The sequence below is a fragment of the Cupressus sempervirens genome, chromosome 7 (genome assembly GCF_028749045.1).
Source record: "Cupressus sempervirens isolate cs-2001-9-10 chromosome 7, ASM2874904v1, whole genome shotgun sequence".
Taxonomy (NCBI): domain Eukaryota; kingdom Viridiplantae; phylum Streptophyta; class Pinopsida; order Cupressales; family Cupressaceae; genus Cupressus; species Cupressus sempervirens.
This window is the reverse complement of record NC_143124.1, coordinates 45,085,230-45,111,750: the sequence shown is the minus strand read 5'-3', so window position 1 is coordinate 45,111,750 and position 26,521 is coordinate 45,085,230. Positions and strand designations below refer to the sequence as shown.

The 26,521-nt window shown below is 35.5% G+C and overlaps 2 protein-coding genes across 2 annotated transcripts; both read right to left on the bottom strand.

The window, feature by feature from the left end:
* Positions 1–3,423: 3,423 nt before the first annotated feature.
* On the bottom strand, positions 3,424–4,750 carry LOC149545379 (borneol dehydrogenase, mitochondrial-like). Its single transcript, XM_089790635.1, has 2 exons — positions 4,690–4,750; positions 3,424–4,440 (listed from the first exon to the last, which is right to left on the bottom strand). The coding sequence occupies exons 1-2, from the start codon at positions 4,725–4,727 to the stop codon at positions 3,645–3,647; spliced, it is 834 nt and encodes a 277-aa protein (XP_089646761.1). The 5' UTR covers positions 4,728–4,750; the 3' UTR covers positions 3,424–3,644.
* A 15,684-nt stretch (positions 4,751–20,434) lies between these two features.
* Positions 20,435–22,373, bottom strand: LOC149545378 (zerumbone synthase-like). The gene is made up of 2 exons (XM_089790634.1): positions 22,235–22,373; positions 20,435–21,493 (listed from the first exon to the last, which is right to left on the bottom strand). The coding sequence occupies exons 1-2, from the start codon at positions 22,270–22,272 to the stop codon at positions 20,698–20,700; spliced, it is 834 nt and encodes a 277-aa protein (XP_089646760.1). The 5' UTR covers positions 22,273–22,373; the 3' UTR covers positions 20,435–20,697.
* Positions 22,374–26,521: the final 4,148 nt, after the last annotated feature.

Genomic DNA, 26,521 nt, shown 5'->3' with positions numbered 1-26,521 from the left:
TTATCTCTGACCCTCTCTCACAATGTCTAATTCATGTCTCACCCACATCCCCCCTCTTCCTCTCTCTTTGTCACATCTAAATCTATTGTTTGGACCCTAGTTACCTAAACTTTCCCCACGCCTTTTTCCATCTCCCCCTCCCCCTAATTGCTCTCTCTCTCTCTCTCTCAAAAATCCCCCCCCTCATCATTTCCATCCATTTGATACCCTAATTATTCTTTTTCTCTCTACATCATCTCTCTCCTCTTCCACATTGTCTCTTTCTACGTTATAACTTCCCATGTTTCTCCCTTTCTCCTATTTCCACCCCTACTTACCACATCCTATTCTTTATTACCATTTATCTCTACATCATCTCTCTCCCTCCCTTTCTCCTTAATCTCTTTAAATTGCTCCTCTCCCTCCTCTCACAATCTCTTCCCCCTATTTACCCTTTATATCTACCCTATATCTCTCACTCATGTATCTTTATCTCTCACAATCTCTCTTGCACATGTCTCTTACCATATTTCCTCTTATCTCACTCTCATGTCCTCTTCTCATATCTCTTTATCTCTCACATTCTTTCTATGTCTACCTCATGCCTCTCATGCCCCCCAACCCTCTATTGTGTCCACTCTTATTATTAGTATCTTCTCTCTTTGTCTTGTGTATCTTTATCTCTTGCTCTCTCACATAATATTTACTTCATGCCTCACCCTCATCCCCTTGTCACACTCTCTCTCACATGTCCCATTCTATAATTAACCACCCCCCCTCCCCCTCGCCCCCTCTCATAATGTACACCCTTCCCACTCCTCCCTACCCCCTCTCTCTCTCTCTCTCTCTCTCTCTCTCTCTCTCTCTCTCTCTCTCTCTCTACATATATACATATCTCCCTCCATAATTACTCTCATTGTCCATCACTATCCATCATACTCTTCCTCTCCCCATCATTGTCTACATCTATTTTGGTCCTTTTTATTATTCTCTTATTTAGCTCATCTCTTCCTATTCCCCTTCTACATATGTACATCTCCTGCCCCCTCTAATCATCTCTCTCTCCCCCCTCTCCCTCTCCCTCTCCCTCCCTCCCTCCCTCCCTCCTTAATTTTCACTACATCTCTCTATGTCTGCCTCATGTCTCTCACCCTCTCCCCCTTGTCTCACTCTTTCTCTCTACTACATCATCTCATGTGACCCCTCTCTCTCTCTCTCTCTCTCTCTCTCTCTCTCTCTCTCTCTCTCCATGTCTCTTTATCTCTAGAATGCTCTATCTATGTCTACTTCATCTCTCTCTCTCTCTCTCTCTCTCTCTCTCATGACCTCTCTCTCTATCACATGGCTTCTCTCTCCACCATCTCCATCTCCATCTATTTTGAGCCCTTCTTATCCATTTTCTCTCCATGGCTCATCTCTCCCCCTTTCCCATTTCCCTTCTCCCCCCTCTAACGTTATCTTCCCCCTAATCTCTCTCTCTCTCTCTCTCTCTCTCTCTCTCTCTCTCTCTCTCTCTCTCTCTCTCTCTCTCTCTCTAAATTTGACTTTATTTCTAAAGTTTGTCCCAATTTATAAATTTCATTTTTAAAGATTGCAAGATATTGAAAATATATATGTATTGCAAAGGCTTTACAATATTACAAAAAAATGCATGCTATCAAATAATATCAATAATCATAAGATATAATTCCTACTTGTGACACATTAGCTATTTAGAAAAGATGATACAATATTTAAAGATCTACATCTTTATATCATATAAAAATTAGTTTTTATTGTCCCCTTTAATATTTATTGGGTATACCATTACACACTAGGATACAATTTCAAGACTTATCATCTATAGCCTTACAAATTTTCTAACCGGTTCCCTATCAATACTTACCAAAGACAAAGAGCAATCATATTTCTTTATTAATTATATGTAATTTCTGATAAGAAAATAATAAGTTTGTAGCAGTCATGGATTGTAATAAGGAGATTGCAATTTCTCTACTAATTCAAGACAATAATTGTTAAATAAAGTTTGTCAAACGAACATTTTACATTAAAAATACTTGAGGTTTGAATGCAATTTATAGGTGCATGGATTAAATAGATATATAAATCAAAACTAGTGAATTCATTATTTGTAAAACTTCCTGGTATCTTCATTCATGATTTATATTTATATTTCTTGTGAATTTTTAAGAAAGGAAATGAAGTTACTCAGATTATCCTATTAATAGTGGTTATGAGGGTGCTAGACAAGTGTTTGACAGAATGTCTAACCACTAAATATTAAGGAAATTAGTCTTATTTGAAGCAATAATTAGACAGGGTTTTTACATTGACATTCATAGCTATTTCAAGAGTTTGTAAGCTTGTATGTGCTCATTTCTGCGTTCAACTATCACATTCAAATGTTGTACATGCATACCTCAAAGCCTCTATGTTTCTCAATAGAAAGAAGGGGATGCATGCTTTTCCACAATATCACATGCACTTTCGTCAAAATATACAAACTAGTTGCATGCACTCCAAGTGTATTATATATATTAAGCAAGAGCTTATAGCACAATGGTATATTGTGAGCCTCTTATTTAGGAACTCTTGGGATCGAGTCCACTCCAACTTAACAAATAATAATAATTAATCACAACAAATAATAATAATTAACCTTGGCTTCCACCTCTTACCTATTAAAAAAAGTGAATTAAATACATTGCTAACCTGTATTCTATTTTATATGTTCATCAAGCACTACAAAATATCCTATTTGTTTTATAGTAGTAATGGAAAATGCTACTCTATTTCTCTTCAAAATCTATTTTCTACCACTTCAATGCCTACTATAGATGACAACCTTTAGATTCTTTATTCAAGATTATTTTAAAGGGGAGCACAAGAGTTCGTCCAATATCATGTATGTATTCAAGGGTTCATTTGTCAGTGGAGGAAAACTTTATAAACCTATTGAAAGTGGTGTTGTTGCTGAAAGATGTAATGTTGAATTTACATCAAAATCATTTGATGATGTTAAAAGTCTTTGATGGCGTTGGATATCGTGTAAAATTTAAATGTGAAAATGTAGGGATGTCACTTCATCACTATACTAGTTCAACTTCAAGAGGGAGGTTGTTAGGAATGGAGCCTAAGGTCACATGACCTTTGACTTTCTTTGCACTCTTCAATTGTTATCTTATGCTTGTATAAAAATATGTGCACAAACAATGTATGGAATAGTATTCCAAAAGTGAATAAAGATATTTTGCACATTGACATTGGATGTAGCTAATTTATAATGAAACACTATAAATCTTGAGCTTATCTATGGGTTGTTAATGTCTTTTCTATTCTTCATTATTTTAGTTTGATTTTGTTTTCATTAACAAATTTCACCTAATAGAGTCTTATGATTGCAAGATAATCAAAAAATATATGTATTGTAAAGACTTCACAATATTGCAACAAAATACATGCTATTCAATCATATTAATAATCATAAGATATAATTCCTACTTGTTACACATTAGCTATTTAGAAAAGATGATACAATATTTAAAGATGTACATCTTTATATCATTTTAAAATTAATTTTTAATGTCGAATATACCATTACACACCAGGATACAATTTCAAGACTTCTCCTACATAACCTTGCAGATTTTCTAACCGGTTCCCTATCAGTACTTACCAAAGACTGCAGTTTCATCTAATACAACTGTCACTCCCCCGTCCACAACCAAATTGTGACCACTAACATATTTGGAATCCTCGCTGGCAAGATACAGAGCAGCCTTTGCAATATCCTCCGCTTTAAGATTGGCTTCCTTTAATGGGGCTTGCTCCTCAATAGCAGCCTCTATCTTGGCCTTTCCATCTGCCGAGCTGGCCACTCCCATCAATTCCATTACCAGATCCGTAACAATTAGAGCCGGTGATATACAATTCACTCGTATAACGCTTTTCCCCAACTCTGCTGCACCGTTCTTAGTCAGCCCAACAACGGCATGTTTGGAGGCAGTGTAGGAATAAGGAGTAAACCCTCCAGCTATTCCTGCGATACTTGCTGTAGAAATAATGCTGCCCCTTCTGTTGGGGATCATAACGCGGGCTGCATGTTTAATGCCATGCATTACTCCTTTTACATTGATATTCATCACTCGCTCGAAGTCCTGCATATCATATTCTGGCACGCTCACTTTTTGGAAGTCGCCGACTCCTGCGTTATTAAACATTATATCCAATTTACCGTACTTTTGCACTGCCCAGTCAACTGCTGCTCTTATATCTTCCTCCTTGCTCACATCGCAGTGGACATATGTCGCCCAGGGAGAAAGTGATTCAGCAACTTTTGTACCAACATCGTCTAAAATATCAGCAATTATGACTTTGGCTCCATGCTTTGCGAATAATCGAGCAGTGGCCTCTCCGATGCCCCTTGATCCGCCTGTGATTATTGCAACCTTGTTCTGCAGTCTGCATTTAACAGATATAATTTTGTTCAAAATATGTTTTAAAAACTAGAAAAAATATAATTAGTGTAGCTAGTCTCAGTTTTTTATGTGTTCATGGTGGAAATAAAATTTGGCATTCACTGGCAAAATGAGCTGTTTTTCAGTGTAAAATCAGTAAAAAGCTTGCTTGATAAACTACGAGGTTGTCAAAAAGGAATTTTATCAAAAAAAAAAACATTACAAAATGGAGGAAAATTCAGGAAAACTAAACCTTCCGCAGAGACCAGCTTCAACCTCTCTAGTAGTCATGTTCCAGATATTGAAAATGCTCTGAATAACAACTTTCCAAGAGCTGGCTTTATAGCCAACAAATTGTGGAATTTGTGTTTTTTCCTTCAAATTAAATCTCGTAATTACCTATTTGTAAGAGAAATATTATAAACTACTTTTATAAGGTTTTTCCTAATACACGTTTTAAATCGAACTTCGTCACCGTATGGTTCAAAATGTTTTACATGCTTTTTCCGGGTATTAATAAATGTTCAAAAAAAAATATCAGTGGGTCAATGACTAAATATTCTTCGGGTGCTTTGGCGTTGGCATGCATTGATTGGCCAATTTCCAAAACCTCCTTCCTTTCTTGAAAATGGGGAAAGAGTTGGAAATTAAGGGCACCTGCCATTTTCATGTTTGTGTAAAAGAGAAAAATCAGATGTCATTGTCATTTCACAAATGAAATACTAGAGCCAACTTTGTCCACATGCGAATTCAAAGGCAATATTGACGTTTCTCAGGAAATGACTGAATTCATGTCTTTTGACAGAGTTGAATATTTTGGAAGCTGTTATTCTGGACTAAGATTGTGTAATACACAACAATTTTTTCTTTCTTAATATCAGTAATTGATCTTCATATGATCTGCATCTGAGTATAGTACAATAAAAATTGTAAAAATCATAACTCTTTTTCAAAGCTTTTTTCATTATTGTCACAACGACTTCCATTGATTAAATTGAGAAATGGAATACGATAAAACCCAATTTGAATCGGACATCAATAAAGCATCTTCTTTTGACACACCTTTAAAGTGTTTCAAAAGCACAAAAGAGAGATGCGTACCAACTGCAAACCTCTTCACTCAATGAGAGCTTTAAGGACATTATTCCCCATTTCCTTCTATCGGTCCCTATTACAAGAGCCGTATTTCAGATGATAAGATTGGAAAAATTCTTGACTTCCACGCTTACTCCCACTGGTCACTCATTCGGCATCGCATTAGGACGATGTCAAGATGAAATCATAACACCTTTGAAAAAGGATCTCCTTGCAGTATTTCGATTGAACACCACTCGCTAAAAAATAAAGACGCGGACCACTTCTTCCGCAACTTTCTGCACAAACTATGAATGATGGCATTGTCATGTAATGTTCGTAATTATGACCCAAGCTATCATCACCTACCATGTGAAGTAGGACACAAATGTCGTCCAGTCTGGTCCCACGCTACCCATTTTTTCATTATTATCACGACTACCATTGATTAACACTTCTGACATGCGGATTTCAAAGCTTTTTCAATTTTCTCCAAAGTTTGTTGGAATATCATTTTCGATGTTGAAGTGCAGAGCAATCTGTCCATTGACAGGCTTGGATATCTCTGAAATTTAAAAGACATTATCAAAGGTCATATCACATGGTAATCTATTCTGCTTTTTGAGGACAGTACTGACTTTTTGTAGCGAAAATTTCGCTACATCACAGAAGTTAACCCGTTGATATCCACCAAACTGAACCTCACAATTTACAAAAAGGATTTGGAGAAAAAAACAAATGTGGCCTTGGCTTTTTGCTTTGTTGTTTACAAGTGTGGAGTAGAACACGGTAAAGCATAGCGTCGCGAGGACAAAAAAAAATGGAATAACTGTGCCAAAATTAATGTACTGCTCGTCCAGGCCGGTCTGAAATTTGGCATGTCAGCAGTTTGTTAACTAAACATGTCGATTCTGTGTGAAAAATCAAACTATTGCAGTCACTGATTATTAATCTCCTATCACAAATGATTATTAAACTGCTGAAAATAAATTTCCAGCTAATATCGAAAAATAACACAACTGCAACTTCACTTTAAATACGGAAAGAAATGCGCAACAGAATCAACACAATATTTTCGGACAAATTGTCCCTGGAAAAACCCCTAAGGGAAAACCAATTCTACAGATGAGAAATTATATTAAACTTCAGCAAATCAAGAGATACAAAATTCCTTGCCTCACACTGGCAGAACTCCGACAACCTCCTAATTTCTCCCGCTGATATTTCTCACTGCTATCCCTGCGCTAACACTGCGCCCTTGCTAACACTGCAAGACTGTTTGCTAACACTGCAAACTCCTTCTCCAAAATGCTTCTTCCTGTGCCCTTGCTAACACTGCAAGACTGTTTGCTAACACTGCAAACTGCTTCACAAAAGCTTCTCTCTTGCTAACACTGCAAGACTGTTTGCTAACACTGCAAACTGCTTCTCCAAAAGCTTCATTGCTAATACTGCAAGACTGTTTGCTAACACTGCAAACTGCTTCTCCAAAATGCTTCTTCCTGTGCCCTTGCTAACACTGCAAGACTGTTTGCTAACACTGCAAACTGCTTCACAAAAGCTTCTCTCTTGCTAACACTGCAAGACTGTTTGCTAACACTGCAAACTGCTTCTCCAAAAGCTTCCTTGCTAATACTGCAAGACTGTTTGCTAACACTGCAAACTGCTTCTCCAAAAGCTTCCTAGCCATCCTCTCCAAATGCCCCCTAGACCCCTTTTTATACTACTCTCGTTGGTAAACCAACGACCGAGATTAAATCAAACCAACGGCTAAGATTAAGACAACTCAACGGCCAATAATAGAATTGGTTGCAAGGTGTCCAAAAGGGAATTTCTAAAATTAGTAAATAATAACCATTTACTAATTTTTGGCAAGTGGACAAACAGCTGTCCAAACCACCCATAAATACAACCGCTATTCATAGATAAGGACGAACAGCTGTCCAAGCTACCCATAAATAGTGCTGCTATTTTCGGGTCAGAAATAATAGCTGTCCAACTAACAATAATTAACACTCCCTCTTAGCGAGGAAGCTGTTCTGCATGACACCCATCTTATCTCTGAAGAAGATAAATTTGGCCTTTCCCAAAGCCTTCGTCAGAATGTCTGCTACCTGCTCATCTGTAGGTATGTATTGTAGTCGAACAACTCCCCTTTGTACACAATCTCTGATGAAGTGATATCTGATATCTATATGTTTAGACCTATCATGAAACACTGGATTTTCAAACAACTTGATGCAACTCTGATTGTCACAATGTATCACAGTAGTCTCAACCTTCTGACCAAACAAGGCTACTAACAACTTTCGAAGCCATATAGCTTCACATGTCGCCATGCTAGCTGCTATGTATTCTGCTTCTGCTGAACTTAGAGCCACAGACTTCTGCTTCCTGCTGAACCAAGATACAACTCCTGATCCCAAGCTGAAACAACACCCTGAAGTGCTCCTTTTGTCTGTTGTACTTTCTGCCCAATCTGCGTCAGTATAGCCTATCAACCTGATACCTTCACCTCGAACATATCTGATCCCATACTCGACTGTACCACACAAGTAACGTAGCACATGCTTAGCCGCTATCCAATGCATTCTCTTTGGTTCAACCATGAACTGACTAAGAGAGTTTACTGCAAATGCTATATCTGGTCTAGTGTTGACCAAATACATAAGCGAACCAATCAACTGTCTATATAGAGTGGGATCTACATCTTTCTCCTTAGATGTATCTACCTTCCTCCAATTCGTGATCATGGGTGTAGACATGGCTTTGCAATCCTCCATCCCGAATTTCTTCAAGATTTCAATGCAATATTTCCCTTGACCAAGGAAAATCTCCCCATCTGTCTGCCACATTTCCATGCCTAGAAAGTAGTGCATAAGTCCTAAATCCTTCATCTCGAACTCTTCTGCAAGGTTCCTCTTGCAATCCACTATGAGCCCTAGTGAACCTGTAAGAAATAGGTCGTCCACATAAAGAACAAGAATGGGAATCTCACCCCTAACCATCAAGTAGTAGAGGTTAGCATCTGCTTCACTCTTCACAAAGCTCTTTTTTGCAAGTATGTATCAATGCGCTCATACCACGCTCTAAGAGCCTGCTTGAGTCCGTACAATGCTTTCTTCAATCTGCACACGTGGGTCTCTTTGCTGTGTGCTACAAAGCCTTTTGGTTGTTCTATGTATACCTCCTCCTTCAACTCACCATTGAGGAATGCTGTCTTGACATCCATTTGATGGATCTGCCATCCCATCTGTGCTGCAAGTGAGATTACAGCTCGTATAGAAGTATACCTGGCAACTGGAGCAAATGTCTCCTCATAGTCTATTCCCTCCTTCTGAGAGAACCCCTTTGCCACAAACTTAGCCTTGTATTTCTCGATGCTACCATCTGCACCGTGCTTTATCTTATAAATCCAGCGTGATCCAACTACAGCCCTATCTGTTGGTCTAGGTACTACCTCCCACACATCATTCTGCATTATTGAAGAATATTCCTCAACCATAGCATCTCGCCATACCTGCTGTTCTGCAGCTTCCTGATAGCTAGAAGGCTCACTATCTACCAACTGACTAACTAATGCCACATAGTCATTGAACTTGGCTGGTTGTCTTCGCTATCTAGTACTCTTCCTAGGAGCTCCCACAAACTCCTGAGTATCCCTTTGTGTATCTGGAACCACATGGTTCCTGCTGCCAACTGTAGAGGATGAAATGTCAACCTCTAAATCTTCCAAATGCATTTCCTGTTGCACCTGTTGCTCCATACTCTGTGAATCTTCACTAACTGAGTCTACACTCGTACTGGTAACTGTACTTGAGCTTTGATGCCCTTGACTTGGTCTTGGAGCTTTTGTTGGCTGCACACTCTGATCATCTGCTGGCAAATCTCTGGATCTCTTGAATGCCTTGTCCTCCAAGAACTTGACATCCCGTCTGACAATAACTCTTTTAGTCCCCGGAATGAAAATCCTGTATGCCTTTGAGGTCTCACTGTACCCAACAAAGTACCCCCTCTCTGCAGTCTGATCTAACTTTGTACGTGTATCTCCAGGAATATGACAATATGCCAAACTCCCGAATATCCTGAAGTGACTAACATCTGGCTTCTTCCCTATGAAAGCCTCCTCTGGTGTCATCTTCCCTAACACCTTGTGTGGAACTCTATTCTGAATGTAGACTGTTGTATTACACGCCTCTGCCCATAAGTAACGGGGCATGTCCTGGTCATGTAGCATAGCTCTTGCTGCCTCCGATATAGAACGGTTCTTCCTCTCAGCAACTCCATTCTGTTGTGGATTGTAAGGAACAGTCCATTCTCTCTTGATTCCTTCTCTGGTGCAGAACTCCTGGAAGACATTTCCTTTGTACTCGCCTCCATTGTCTGATCGAAGAACCTTTATCTTCTTTCCTGTCGAGTTCTCCACAAGAGCCTTGAACTCTTGGAATCGACTGAAAACCTCATCTTTAGTCTTCAAGAAGTATATCCAGGTCTTTCTAGAGAAGTCATCAATAAAAATAACATAGTACTCATATTCTCTGAGAGATTTCGTTGACATTGGTCCACAAACATCTGAATGTACTAGATCAAGAACACCCTTAGATCTGGTGTCACTCCTTGGAAAAGATGCTTTCGCAAACTTTCCCAACACACATCCCTTACATACATCGTCATGCTCTGTGCTCACCTCTGGAACACCTGTCATGGTCTCACGAAGCAATCTAAGTGCTCCATGATGAATATGGCCCAACCTCCTATGCCATAGCTCTCCAAGATCTCTAGGATTATTTTAAAATCTTCCATTAGCAATAAAACTTCAATTTTAAACACGATCTCCTCTATAAAATTTAAAAAGACTCCTATTACTTTAAAATCATCCTAAAATTATTTAGCAATACCTATTGAAATTTAATCTTGTATTGTACAATGCAACAATAAGGGATTATTCTTGGGAGTTTGAGTATTTGTTTTGTACATTTGTTTTTCAGGAAAAGCCTAATAATTTTAACCGTGCTAATTTGTTGTTTTCCCTTAGACATATTTTGTGATCTATGTGAGACGCTTTGAAGGGAAAGCCAGAGGCATGGTTATTCTTTTTTCGTATATATATATAAATTCATAGGTCTTTTTTAAAGAGCCCAATTCAAGCCTGGAATTTGATGATCGCCACTGCCTATCATATGATTTTTTAATGACAACTAAAGTTTTTTCTTGCTTTTCATTTTACGTTTTAAGGAAAAAATCATTGTCAACGTTTTGCATTTTAAGATAATTTAAAAAATTATTTCAAATTTAAATATTTTATAAATGAGATTAATAAATATTAATAATCTGTGCAAAATTTTTAATGAATAATTTAAAATTATAAATTAGTAACATATAAAAAATCTCAAATAAAAGAAGTTTCTAAATTAGTAACATAAAAATACGTTTTTAAAATTCATTATATTCTTATTTCAATAAAGATTTTGAATTAATATAATATATATATATATATATATATATAAATATATAATAATAAAATAATACATACTTATCATGCATATATATTATACATATTATAAAATCATAATTTTGTATATTATTAAATAAAATACTAAGTTGTGTATAAAAAGTATTGATGATGGTTTACTAATAAATTTATTTGTCATATTGACGGTTCTCCAAAATTTTAGCCTATCAATTCATACGGTCATACAATTTTTCAACCTATCATATACGGTTAAAAAGTGCAAAAATGGTCAATATGACTATCAAATTCTAGGCCTAGCCCAGTTCATCTCTCTATTTATCGAGTTCTCTAAATATAGAGAAAAAAGAAATTAGTTTCTAATTTTGTAGAGCAATAATGTTCATTAATGTTACACAAATATGATCTTGTTTTAGAGTGTATAAAAAGAGATTTAAGTACATTATTATAGTGTAAATGAAATATTTTATCTCAATTCAAATTTTGTTTCAAACATTAGATATAAATAATAGAATTATACAATACAAATATATATAATAAACTTATTTACCCATTGGATATGTATTGGACTAGTGTAAGCTAATTTTATGCCTCTTCTCCGTTGGTGAGAACAGATGGTTCTTCTCCAACTATGCATGCAATGCGATCTGAATCGTTTTATTCAGGGGAGAGCTCCAAGCTGAAAAAAGTTAATGGTTATTTTCCACGTAGCCATGATCGCCCTGTTCTGGTTATTCCTCCAATGGCTGTAATGGAGGACATTGATTATTGGACTAAGCATGCTTTGATATGCAAATTTCTTGGAATCCGGATTTCCCTATCTGCTCTTGAGGCATGGATCTGCCGCTCATGGCAGGTGGAAGGCGATATGAAGATTATGTTGGCGGGGAATAGTTATTTTTTTGTTGTATTCTCTTGCATGTCTGATCGGGATCGTGTTCTTGAAGGGGGCCCTTATTTCTACAACCATGTGGGGTTATTTGTCAAACCTTGGCATTCAGGTTTTAATTCTACTGAGGATCTCCCTTCAACAGTGCCAGTTTGGGTTCGCTTGCCTTGTCTTCCCTTGGAATTTTGGTGTGAAGACATCCTTCGACAAATTGCTGCTTTGTTGGGGAAGCCGGCTGCGATCGTACATCAATCCCTCAATAAAAAGGTTATTTCTTATGCTAAAATTTGTGTTGAAATTAATTTGAATAACCCATTACCAGATTCTTTGGAAATTTGTATGGGGGATTTTTCTTGGGTGCAGCAGTTAGATTATGAATCTCTCCCTTTCTGTTGCCGGATTTGTCATGAGTATGGTCATTTACTACGTCAGTGCCCCCATAACTCAAGTTTCAAAGGAGTGGATGGTTCTACAGTTGGCAATACTAGTGGTTTGGTAGATACTACAGGGAAAGGACAATCTCAAATGGCTAATACTACCAAGGGGATGAATCCGCAAGATGCTACAAGTAAGGGTAAGGCTCAAATACAGGATAAGGATGGATTTACCCCTGTTCACCCTCGTCCTAAGGGCCGTGGTCAAAAGAGGCCTTTGAAAGAAAGATTATTTGATTCAAGTTTTAACCGCTTTGAGGTGCTAGATAGTATGGTTCTAGAGGAGGGTATTCCTCCTCCTATCTCTTCTGATCCAGTTTGCCCAGATGAGAGATCTGTTCCTAATGATGCTTGTGGGGCATCCCAAGTTGTAGTATATCAGAACTGTGAGATCCCTCTAGCTCCTGTGACAGAGGCTCTGGTGACTCCTGTAGTGTTAGAGGATAATGATGTTGTTTTAGCTGACTTGGTTAAGGATGTGCTACCATTAGGTAAGGGCAAGGGTTCTCCTCTCCCCTTGGGGTTGATGTCTCGACTCTTTAAGCGGGCTTCTTCTACTCCTCCTCTAAGGAGTGGGCGCAAAATAGACCAAGAGAAGATTAAACTCACAAGAGATATATTGATTGAGTCTGGTTCAGTGAAACCTTTGGATTCTCATTTTCCCAATTCTACCCAATGATGATTATTCTCTCATAGAATGTTAGGGGATTGAATAGCATCCCTAGACAAAAGGCTATTCATAACTTGGTGATTGATCATAGCCCTGATGTTTTTTGTATCCAAGAGACTAAGCTCTCTGTGGAGTCTATGGTCCAACATGCCTCTAGTATTTGGTCTCATGGCCAATGCCAGTGTGTTGGGGCAACAGGCAGTGCGGGTGGTTTAGCTATATTTTGGGATCCTCAAAAAATTTCTCCTCTTGGCTAGATGTCTTCTCGCTTAGCTCTCTCTATGGTAGCTTCTACTCTAGACTCAGAAGAGGTAATCATGGTTACTAATGTGTATGCACCTATTGATCTTGTGGGAAAGGAGGAACTTTGGGAACATATTCAATATGTTAGAATTTGTCATCCTTATCATCCTTGGGTGTTAGCAGGGGACTTCAATTCAATTTTAAGTCTGGAGGAGGAGCACGGTGGTTTGGCTAGATTGGGACCTTCTTCTGCTCTTCTTCGGCAACATATATCTCTTTTGCATCTCTCTGATGTTAAGCCTTCTAATGGTCTCTATACCTGGAATAATCACAGGACTGGTGTTGCTGCTATCTCGGAACGTCTGGATAGATTTCTTGTTTCTTGCTTCTGGGTTAGTGGCACCCTTACTATCTCTTCAGAAATCCTTGATTGGAGGGGTTCAGATCATTGGCCAATCAAATTTTTTGCTATAGGGGCTTATGTTCCGAAGCATCCTCCTTTTAAGTTCCAGTTGATGTGGCTTCGGGACTCCTCTCTTCATGATTGTGTTTTCTGTTGGTGGAAAGATGGTGCTCTTGCATATGGTATTGCAATGTTCTCATTTTCTAAAAGGCTTCAATATGTTAAAAGACAACTCAAGATATGGAATAGGGAATGCTTTGGGAACCTTCACTTTATGAAGAGGCTTGCTCAAGAAGATCTTGATGTCATCACAAGGGAGATTAGAGATCGAGGTTTCTCAGAGGATCTTGGAAAGGCCGAATCCCTTGCTTCTAGAACTCTAGAAGAATGGGAACTTCGAGAGGAAATTTTTTGGAAGCAAAAGGCTAGAGTTGATTGGCTCCAAGAAGGTGATCGTAACACTGCCTTTTTCCATAAAATAGTACAATCTCACCGGAATCAGAGCACTATCTCTTCTTTGGTTAATTCTCAAGGTATCCAACTCAATTCCTTGCCAGCTTTGTTCCAGGAAGCTATTTGGTACTTCTCTACCCTCTTCTCTGAGGACTCTCCTCCTGCTAATAATGAAGAAAATCTTATTTTGTCCTGTATTCCTTCCCTTATCACTCAGGAAATGAATGATTATCTCATGCGTCCTATTTCTTTGGAAGAGCTGGAGGAGGTGGTCTTTGGCATGCCTAAGGGGAAGGCTCCTGGTCTTGATGGCTTTCCAGTTGAATTCTTTCAGGAATTTTGGGACATCATTAATCATGATTTGTTGGAGGTGGTTAAAGAATCCTATGCTAGCAAGCAGATGCTTCAAGCTTTGAACTCTACATTCTTGACTCTTATTCCTAAGAGAGAGGGTGCTAATCAATTGGAGTTTATTAGACCAATTGCCTTATGTAATGTGGTTTACAAAGTTATTACTAAGTTGATTGCTGAGAGATTGAAAAGGTGGCTTCCCTTTATTATCTCAGAAGAACAAGGTGGTTTTGTTGCTAGCAGACAAATTTTGTGGGGTGGTTATTGCTACTGAGGCCATTCACTCTATGGCTACTTCAAGGGAGAGAGCCATGTTTGTTAAGCTGGATATGGCTAAGGCCTACGATAGAGTTAAATGAAGCTTCCTAAGGAGTATTCTTCTTTCTTTTGGATTTAGCTATGACTGGGTGAGTTGGATTATGAGTTGTGTTACTTCTGCCTCTTTTTCTGTTCTTATTAATGGTCAACCTTCTCAACTATTTGGTGCTTCTAGAGGCCTCTGCCAGGGTGACCCTCTCTCCCCATATCTATTCATCATCATGGCTGAAGGCTTGGGCAGATTCATTAAGCATCAGGTGTCCCAGAATTCTATTCAAGGCTAGCGGTGGGGTAATGGCTTACCTTCTCTTTCCCATCTTCAATTTGTTGATGATTATGCTCTTGTTGGTCTTGCTAGGATCAAGGAAGCTGAAGCCTTTCAACATGCTTTGGACGTTTATTTGGCAGCTTCAGGCCAAAAATTTAATGAGCACAAATCTTCCATTTACTTTTTTAACACTCCTGATTCTATTCAGCATAGGATTGTTGCTATCCTACGGTTTCAGATAGGATCACTTCCTTTGACTTATCTTGGCATCCCTATTGCTGTTTCCAGGCAGCCATGTCTCTTCTAGCAAAATTTGATTACCAAGCTTCAGGATAAGGTAAATCATTGGACTCATAGATGGCTTTCTACTGCTGCCCAGGTTACTCTTCTTCAAGCTGTTATCCAAGCTCTTCCTTCTTATCGAAGCATGGTTCACGCTACACCTATTTACTTTCTCAAGGAGTTTGATGCTCTTTCTCGACAATTCCTTTAGAGTGGTAATTTGTGTAGTACTAAATGGAGCTTGGTTAATTGGGCAACTGTTTGTAGGCCTAAAAAGGAGGGTGGTCTTGGTCTTCGATCTGCTCTATTGAGTAGTCAAGCTTTGGCTACTAAACTTTATTGGTGATGGTGCTCTGGACAACATCAACTTTGAGCTTGTATTATCACTCATAAATATTTTCATGGTGTTGATCCTTGCTGTGTTTATGCACTTCCTCTTGAAGGTCGTGGCTCAATGGTTTGGCATACTTTGAAGACAGGTGTGATGTTGGTAAAGAGGGGTCTATTTTGGATATGTAAAGGAGGTTCTCAGGCTTTGTTTTGGTCTAATGCTTGGGATGGATTCCCTTCCATTTTATCCATATACCCTCATCTTCAGCCTCTTTGTGACTCTTTTCTTGCCGCTGGATGGGATAAAGTGGCTCATTACAAGACTTCTTATCAATTGGGACCTATTGTTGGTTATAGATGGAAGCATTCTTCTAATTGGCCTCTTGGAGGTGCAGACATGGATCGTCAGGAGCTTTCCCAAATTTTGGCCTCTAGAGAGTGTTCTTCTTTGCTTGGTCCAGGCTTGGGGCGGTACTATGTCTGGTAAATATCATGTCTCTGCTGGGTATCAGGAGATAACTAGACAATTATTTCGGGATGCTGAGGTCCCTTGGTGGAGGAAAGTTTGGAATAAAGTTTCTTGGTCCAAGTGCAATTTTTTCATGTGGCTAGTGGCTCACAACCGTTGTCTTACCTGGGATAATCTTTGTAAACGTGGATTTTAGGGCCCCTCTTATTATGTTTTGTGTGGTAATGGAGAGGAGTCTGTCTCCCATCTGTTCTTCCATTGCTCCTATTCTACTCAGATATGGCACCTTTGGTGGAGCGCTTGGGGTTTCTCTTGTCGGCATGCTTCCTCTTTGCCTGAGTTCTGGGCCCGCTTAGGTATTGCTTCCTCCAAGTCTTCTTTTCTCAATGCTGCTTGGATTGCTGGCTCATCTTTCATGCTTTGGCATATCTGGTTGGAGAGGTATCGTCGCATATTCCAAGATATTTAGCTTCGTGTTTTGCATCTTTGGTGGAAAATTTCACATTCTCTTCAGAAAACTATTCTTGTGAAGTGTGAGCTTGATGGGGGTATGGATCCGGTTGATCTTGCTATATGTAATTGCCTCAATTTTCATCTGCAAGATGGGGCTGCAACTCATAGGTTTCCTTCTATGTCCAGGTAGCTTCACCATCAGAGGAAGGGTCCGATTAACTGGGATGGGCACTAGACTCCTCCTCCTCGTGGAGTTCTAAAAATTAACACTGATGGTTCTTCTCGTGGGAATCCTGGTTCGGCAAGTATTGGCGGAGTGGCTCGTTGTAGTTCTGGGGATGTTAAATTTTTCTTCTCAGTTCATAAGGGTGATTATACTAACAATCTCATGGAAGCTCAGGCTATTTTACATGCTGTGGAATAGTGTTGCTTGTGGGGATGGAGTAAGATTATCTGTGAGTCTGATTCCCAGGTGGTGGTGAACATGCTTTCTTCGCAAGAGCTTGAGGATGTTAGTTGACAGCTGGCTACTGTTGTTAAGCATATTCTTTTCTTCTCTTCCTCTTTTTAGTTCATTAGGTTCACGTATATTCCTCGTGAATGGAATAGAACTGCTGATTGTTTAGCCAAATGGGCATCTAGTCATGATCTGGGTTGGAATATTAGGGATAGGAGGCAACTATCCTTTGAGATGGTGCAAGAATTTGATTATCTTGTTGCTCAGGATCGAGCTCCTTGTTGAGCTCTCCTTGTTGTATTCCTTTTATCTTAATAAAATTTTAACCCTCTTTTTGCAAATTTTATGCCTCATTTCAACAACAAAGGACTAGTGTAAGCTAATTTTATGCCTCAACAACAAAAGGTTCCTCATTTTGGCTACTAAATATTAAAAATGTCACCATTATGCACTAGACTTCAAAATTAGAATATTACAGCTTGTGGTGTGGCGTTGAAGTAATGCATGGAATTTAAATTAAAAAAAACAAAATCCTTTAAAAAAACTTTAAACTAAACATTGTTGTTTAATTTTCATTTTTTAATAATATATTTTAATAAAATAGATAGGTTTTCTAAGGCAAGAACCTACAACATATCAGTAAATTTTGAGTCTCTCATCGGGGAGGTCTTGGGCCGATTGCCTATCATATATATATATATATTATTAAAAATATATTTTTTCAAATCTAAGCACAACTTACAATTGATTTATAAATACACCTTATATGTTTAGAGGAGAAATTAATAGTAAAGAAATTATAAATGATGTAGTATACGGGACTTCGAAGAAATTTGAATGTTGTGGTGTATGATGGATGCATCACATTTTTCATCTACAGTTGAAATGAACATGATCTATGCAAACAATGTAATGTGAAAAGAAGTTTAACATGAATAGTTCTAAATAAATCATTTGAAAAGTCTAGATTCCTTAATGAAGATTGATAAAATTTAATAATAGTAAAAATTTTAAAATATATTTTTCTTAAATTTTTAAGGAGATGAATTTTAAAGTTTTATGAGCACATTTGCAAGACCTCTCCATTTTACAATTTCCATGAACAAAAAAAACTTTTTATTTTTTAATGATGTAAGAATAATGAATAATTAGAAAGTTCTGAAATTTCCTTTCTCAGATTTGGAACATCGAGTTATTCTAGATTACCTTTTATTTTTTAATAAAAAGTCCTGAAAATTCCTTTCCCAAATTTGGAACACTTGAGTTATTCTATATTAGCAACAATGATTTTGTTTTTTTCCCATTACTTATCTAAAAATTTATGTTAAATTTGAAATATTAATTGTTTTCTCCACCTCTTGAAAAATAACATGCAAATTTTTGCTTCTTCATTTATTTATTCATTGTAGTTACACATTTTGTAATTATGGTTGATAATTTTTTTGCTTCTTCACTTATTTATTTAACACATTTTGTAATTATGGCTGATAAAAAAATTATTTTCAATGGTTTTATGTTCTCATGTATTTTTCTTCAACAAGATCTAGAATCAGCACAAACAAGTTATTTTGTGGGTTTGGGTGATAGAATTGTGATAGAATATATATTTTTATTTTATTGATGATTCTTGTTTTTGTACTATTTTGGATAATATTGAGAACAAACCATGTATAAAAGTCAAAGATGTAGATATTTTAGGAGCAGTCAACATGAGCATATTTATTTGGAACATGAAAAATAATTGTTATATTAATTATTTTATTTTTCATATATTGAGTAGAATTTAGTTAGTGATAGAAGTTTTAAATTACAAGAATTTAATAATTTTTCTAAATATACAATTTTATTAAATATATTAAAAAAAGTACTACATTTTATTTTTGGGAAGAATAATTTAATTTAAAATTAGATGAAATAAAAATCTCCTAAATATGTAACAACTATTAATTAAAAACAAAAAAAGAAGTCATTGGTACTTTCCTCATCAATTTTCTTATATTAATATGCCATATAACTTTTATTACTTTTTGTTACAAAACTTGTAACTACTTGTTAATAGTTGTGTACTTTAAGGAGGGCTTACTTGACAGAATTCACATGTTGGAGTCAATAATTATTAAACAAATGATCTTAATAATCATTAACTATATTATGTGTAATTGAAAAATATAAATGAAGAAATACATTCATATTTGTATTTTAAATATATATCAAGTTGTACATTTATATTTAATATTTTTCTTACAATCACTTTAATGGTTTACAAATAGTGCCACATACAAGTGCCCCAAAACCCATAATATATCATATTTAACTATATATGCAAATCTATTGATGCATAGCAGGCTACAATACAAACAACTCTTATATTAATATTTTTTTCATTGCAAATTCATTTTCATACATCTTATCATTCCTCCCTTTGATTTGTAGTCATCCATCCTTTTCCTTTACACAAATATGTAGCCTTCAAAATAGGGGCTGCTACTTCAGAAAGAATGACTCTAATTAATCTTATAGCATTTCTTTAACTTCATGAAACCTTCCATTTCATAAAAATAGATCCTAAAACTTCCACCATAAGATAGCATCTTAGAAAGATGAGTACAAATAAATATCATTTCATTGCATACAAGAAAATTACCCACTTTCTAGAACTTGGAAAATTTGTCCATAAATTAGATCAAATAAATTCAAGGCTTCAATATTTGGAAGTGGAGTCTCTTTCAACCATAATATTCCAAACTCATTTGTTGCTCTTTAAGAAATTCACAATTCTTAAATTCAAATTGTAAGAATTATCTACCCATGACAAATGCACGGGAGGCAAAGGAATACTATATCACAGCGAAGGTACAAGTCAAGGGAATTTTGGGAATAACAAGGGACACGTGATATAATAGCAATAGAAAATTTCAGACAAGCAGCAAAGGACGTCTTTTGATCCTTAACATTTTGCACTTCCATTCCAATCATAATTAGAAATTCATAAATAAATGTCTAATTAAATATAGCTTTGATTTCTATCATATGATTTCAACATTCTCAGTTAAAAAATAAAATATTACAAATATTTGATTTCATTTTATTTTTTAATATTATATTTATTAATTAAAGAAAATTGATTTCTACAATCTATTTTCTATAGTAGTCTTTTTGTTTTAGAATTAAACATAGCATTTGAAATCACAATCTGTGTCTATCATCAGAATAAGAAAAATGTCTTCCAAATCTTATACAAAAGATTTCTATGCATATATTTGTAGTAGTGGGATGTCTATTAAGTGTTCTATCTAATCTTGTGAGATAGAAGACTTCATTACTGTGAGTATCATTTATTAGATACAATGAGTGTTAAATGTTTCATTCAATCACATGTGAAATTAAGTGATTCATTTCTGCCAATCAATTTGACTAAAAACCACAAAATTAAATTCTTATTAAAAAATTATCATTTAATCATTCAGTTTGAATAAGCACTACACAGTTGAAATCCTTGCAACAATATGACTTACTGTAAAAAAAATATCTTCTACATTCCTTTAAGCTTCAACAAAAAAAACTTATATTATTATCTAATAGCTTCATAGAGAAACTGATAGAGAAATTGCCTGCGATAGTGTCAGAAGTGATTTCTTTCTCTTTTCACACGCAGGACCTCTACCACAGGCTTACAATTTGTCTAAGAGATTAGCCATTACTCTTTTCCGAACACTGCACTTTCATCTCGTATGACTGTCACACCCCCATCCAGCACTATATTGTGACCGCTAACATATTTAGAATCCTCGCTGGCCAAATACAAAGCAGCCTGTGCAACATCCTCTGCTTTAAGGCTCGCTCCCTCTAAGGGGGATACGCCTTGAGCCATCGCCTCCACCTTCTTCCTCATCTCTGCTGAAGGGCTGACTCCCATGTATTTCAGTAGCAGATCTGTGGGAACTATGGTTGGAGAAATACAATTCACTCGTATGCCACTCTTCCCCAACTCTGCCGCGCCGTTCTTTGTTAGCCCAATAATTCCATGTTTGGAGGCAGTGTAGGAGTAAGGAGCAAGTCCTCCTACCATTCCTGTAATGCTAGCTGTAGAGATAATACTGCCCTTCCTCTTGGGTATCATAACGCGGGCTGCGTGCTTGATGCCGTGCATTGCCCCTTTCACATTGATATTCATCACTCGCTCGTAATCCTCCATATCATCCTCTGTCACCCTCATTACTTGTTTTCCGATGGTTCCTGCATTATTGTACATTATGTCAAGCTTCCCGTGTTTTTCCATGGCCAAATCCACGGTTGCCCTCACATCTTCTTCCTTGCTTACGTCACAGTGGACATATGTCGCCCAGGGAGAAAGAGAATTCGCCAATTGGATACCGGCGTCGTCTGAAATGTCTGCAATTATCACTTGGGCTCCATGACTGGCAAAAAGCCTAACGGTAGCTTCACCTATTCCTCCCGATCCTCCTGTAATTATTGCGATCTTCCCCTGCAACCTGCATCTAACACAATTATATTTTCCTTCCTCTTGGAAGGGGAAAAACAGAAAAAAAAATTTAAGATAGTTCCAAAAAAATGTTTTTATGTGCTTGTGATGTAATAAAAGTTTGCCATTCAAAGCAAAAAAAAAAAAAAAAAAAAAAAAACAAAATGGCAACTGATCGGGTTTACATAAAATATTATTGTCATATATGGAGAACAAGATGTACAGCGGTCTTAGTAATCACAATAGTCATCATATGGAATTTGTACTTTTAAGGCTTTATTCAGACATTTTCTATTGTTGATATCTTTTTTCTCTCAACTACAGGTTGCTGCTGAAAAGGATTTGAGACTAGATTTTCAAATTCAACGAATTAAGACTAGATTAATGAACTACTTGGCAAGAAAGAGATCAATATAAGGTGTCACATAGCTGCATTTCTATGGGACAGGTTTCTAGATTTTGCCATACAGTTGCCTTTTGTATTGCTCCAACTATGACATTTTCTTTATTTTGTACTGTTGTAGCTATTTGTTTTGCTACAGCAATGTCATATACTGTTTTTTGTGTATCTAGCTGATTTGCTTGCAGTCTCTAACTGCAACTTTGCAATTAGCATTTTTTCAATATATATATATAAAAAAAACAAAAAGTTTGTCATTCATTGCAGAGAAAGCTGTTTGAGAGCGTAAAATCAGGATAGTGTTTCCTTTATAAATTATGATAGTGAATAATATTTAAGATAGAACAGTACCTTCTCCACAGAGCAGCTGCAACCTCAGCAGTGGACATTGTTCTCGAGCTATAAGATATCCTTTTAACAGTAATTTCCCAAAAACCTGCTTTATAGTAGAGATGTCTTAAATTTAGCCTTTTTATCTGTTAAAGGTAAAGATCTAATAAAATCACACACTGAGACTTGATTCTTAATAGACTATTTAAGAACCTTCCAAAGACCCATTGACAATTTTGTCAACACCCATTGATTAAACATGTAGCTGTCCACGTTGCAGTGGGTGGGAATTTGAATTAGCTCCACCTTCGCCTCACCCTCAACATTTAAATTAAACATGTAGCTGTCCACGTTACAGTGGGTGGAATTGAATTAGCTCCACCTTCTCCTCACCCTTTCTGCCATGGATTACAAATAAAGGCCAATCATACAGTACTTTCTTGGCGTGCCTTTTTGAATGCAATTTCAATAGTCTCTAAAAACTCTTTAATATTTCAATTTTGTTATTAAATACACGGTTCCAGTGCAAAATGAAAGGTTCCACCACATGCATTCTTTGGGAAGTGAGTGCATTTTGCCTAGTGACAGTAAATATTATGAATCTATTATTTTTTACTTGAATCTTAATATTTTTTAATTTGCAATTATAATGTTATATTAAGGAAATTGTATGATAAAATTAAAACAACAAAAGTAGTTTAGAACCATATTTTATAAAATGAACTTTATTAGTATAAAATATAATAATATGTCAGAAGGAGGTAGAGAAACAATTCTATTGGCACAAATTTATTAATACAATTTTACACTCCACAAGAGTTGATCCCTAGTGCTCTTTGTAAGCCATTCAACTTCACCAGTAGACCAAAGGCTTATTGACATCCATTGCATTCTTTAGATAATGTGTGTGTTGTGTTTATTTAAAAAAATAATAATGACTTGTCATTTTTTTAACTTTCATTTTATTAGATTTTTTTTAGGCAATTGTCATTTTATATTAAGAAATTTGAGTAATATAATATGTTCAAATGGAGTGATTCTAAAGTACAATTGGTTAGCTCATGTTAAGATTTTTGAATTCTACTTATGTCAATTTAATGTTTGAATTTTGCAACATCATAAGAAAATTGTAAAAAATGTGTTTTAAAAAAAATTAAATACCAAAAAAGTAAAAAAGTAAATTATTTAACATTTTTTATAGGAATTATTATCCTTTCTAAAAATTTCACCACAATAAAAATAATAGTGTGGAATAGTAAGTTTGAAAGATATATCAAATATAAATTGCACTGCACCACAAAAATAGTTTGAAATAATGTACTATGAAATGGACTTTCTTAGTATAAACTATAATAATATGCGATAATATACTAGAAATATATATTTAGTATAAAACAAACTTTCTTGGTATCCCTTTATGAATGCAATCCCAAATACCTTGAAAATTTGTTGAAACATCACATTTTGGTTATGAAATAGATGGTGAAACTAGAAAATGAAAAACATCCACCACTTGTGTTCTTTGGAAAGTGTGTGTTGTGTCTATTTCCAATGAATATTTTGAATCATCAAAATTTTCAACTTGCACTTCATTATACTTCAATTATTTTATAGCAATTATCAATTTATATTAGGAAAATCAAGTGATATAATATATGCAAAGAGGATGATTCCAAATTATAATTGGTAAGTTCGATGTTAGGATTTTGGTATTCAAGGTTCAAGTATTTTCATACCAAAAAATGTATGAAAGAGTATCAGAAAAGGATTTAGAGAATGAAATACGAATTAAGATATAGTAATGTCTTATTTAAAATGGTAATTTTAAGTATGGCTTTTGTATGTGCACACTAGTCGCCATTCTATATTTTTCTTAAAATATTAGGAATAATTTTATCTATGCATAAGATTTGAACCACTTAACCCCAAATTCAAAAAAGAAAAATAGTTTCTTTACAAATTAGATTCAAAGTAATACAATTCTTGCTATAACTTTCAACGTTCTCTTCCAACTTTAGGTTTATGAATTTACCTTATTCTAAAATTGATGTGTTACACATTATTCTAAAATAGAAAAGGCATATGAATCTTTAAAATGTTTCTCATGTGTAAAAAAGGAACAACCAAAAAATGAACAATTTAAGTACAACTAGAAACTTTAAAAACACTTAATTCTACAAATAATAGACATGCATGGAGCTGGATAAAAAATTAGAACATTGAACCACATACACCAATAAAAGATGAGACATGGCCCATACTATGCTAGCAATAAAGAAATATAAAAATTATATGAATGAACATTCCTCAAATAAAGGTTGCATTAAAGCAATTTATTAAACACCAAGAAATAAAGTACATCTTCCCATGTTGGATAACTATCAAATCCTACATAAATTTAAGGTCATGAACCAATTTTTTCTATGTGGAAGCTTTATAGAAAATTTCTTCATTGTACAAGCTCCAAGAAAATGAATATGGTAGAAACCTTTTAGAAACAAACCACAAAATTATAGTAGATATCCTTACATGGTTTTGATGTTGACAAACAACTGTTAGAGATGTCAGGATGGTAGACTAGGTTCCACACTATGCATGAGAGATCCTTGTAGGAATTACCATACTATCTTGTAGATTAGAGACCCATTATTTCTTCTTTCAACCTCTAACCCTTCGTTGATCCCACCCAAAATGAAATTATTATTTTTCATGGTTAGGTCACATCTCATGAGTTCCAAGTCATGAGAACCTTGAATTTAAAAAAATTAACCAAATCCCACAAGTTTCATGTAACAAAGAAAGAGAAATTTATTTCATGGAGAACATAGAAACTTAACTTAATCTACCAAAAAAATCCTTTTCCAAAAAAAATGTTTGGAATAGATAAAATAATGGTAGGGATATCAATTAAAACAATAAAATTCTCTTTGTGCCAAACTAAATCCAAATTCTGAAATATTTTTTCAAGTGATAATTTTGCACATTGATCTTCTTCTCCACACAATATATAATTATGCTCCCAAAATTGTATAATAATATCTCTAATATTTGGTGTTGTAGTTATTAATCCTTAGTTATTGTAGCTTATTGGAGTTGGAAGTGTTAAGAAAATAATAAAAATTTATTAGAGATTTGTGCAATTTTTAGCAGGATGAATGTGACTCACTAGTCCTATGTGAGGAAAGAAATATTAATCCTTAAAAAATTAAAATGATAAGGTGCTCTCCAAAATATTAGTTTATTGTTGAAATACAATGACTAATATATATTCATTATTCCTAGCACGACTCATTGTGTAGTCATAGGAATTGGAAATGCTTTCATATGAAATCAAAGATATATAAGAGGAGACAAAGTAAAACATGATTGATTGATTGAATTTGACTCAAATTATACAATTCTACATTAATATCTAAAAATCATATGACTGTTGGGATTTACATTCAAATAATCTCCCTAATGAAGTCCAATTGACATAGCCATAGACTTTGATGTCCTTTTCTTCCTATTATAACTTGAGAAGATGACTAGGCCTTACAAGGATCTCAATGTTCCTAGAGTTTTTCTAGAAATCCTCAAATGAGATATATCCAACTCAGATCAAGATTAAAAAAAAAACTCTTATCCTCCTTCTTTATGAGGCATTAATTTACTCATTAACCAAAAATTAAAATATTACTTTTCATAAGTTCATAAAATATACCTCCATTAAGAAAACCCTTTGCTATTGTGATTAACTCTTTTGCAACCTTGAAAAATTCATCCGCAAACCCATCTTGTTGCATACAAAAGGAACACTTATATCCTATAAGGGAATCTTACCAAATAGAATATTCATGTAGAATAAGTCTCTTTCTTACTTTTAAATTTTCAAGCAAGATATACAGTATCTCATTAACATGTATAGAATATGGTTAACAAGACTAACTTCAACATATTTAAGATATGGACAATGTACCTAATGAGGAACCATAAGACACCTTTCTTAGAGTTAATTACCTTAGAAAAGTATTGTATTGTGACTTCATTAAATGATCCTCCACCAAGCACAAAAAAAACTCCCATGTTTCCCCTATTACCATCATTGCCTTCTATCTATACCTTCCTTTCTCATTCATTTTATGGACCTCACCTTAAATTGGCATAATTACATCAAGAGAAGAAAAATGGTTTGTAATCATAAAATCTTATTTTTGTACCACATTAATGGTTTCTTTTACAACACCAAAAGTACACACCATAATATAAAGCTTGCATTTTATTCCCTTTTCTCCAAAAAAAATTCTTGCATTGATATTAACATCTATA

Excerpts from the sequence above, each read along its gene's own strand:
- LOC149545379 (XM_089790635.1), bottom strand. The coding sequence starts at position 4,727 with ATGACTACTAGAGAGGTTGAAGCTGGTCTCTGCGGAAG. Across the intron at positions 4,441-4,689 it reads GAAGCTGGTCTCTGCGGAAG|ACTGCAGAACAAGGTTGCAA; the intron begins GTTTAGTTTTCC and ends TGTTAAATGCAG.
- LOC149545378 (XM_089790634.1), bottom strand. The coding sequence starts at position 22,272 with ATGTCCACTGCTGAGGTTGCAGCTGCTCTGTGGAGAAG. Across the intron at positions 21,494-22,234 it reads GCAGCTGCTCTGTGGAGAAG|GTTGCAGGGGAAGATCGCAA; the intron begins GTACTGTTCTAT and ends TGTTAGATGCAG.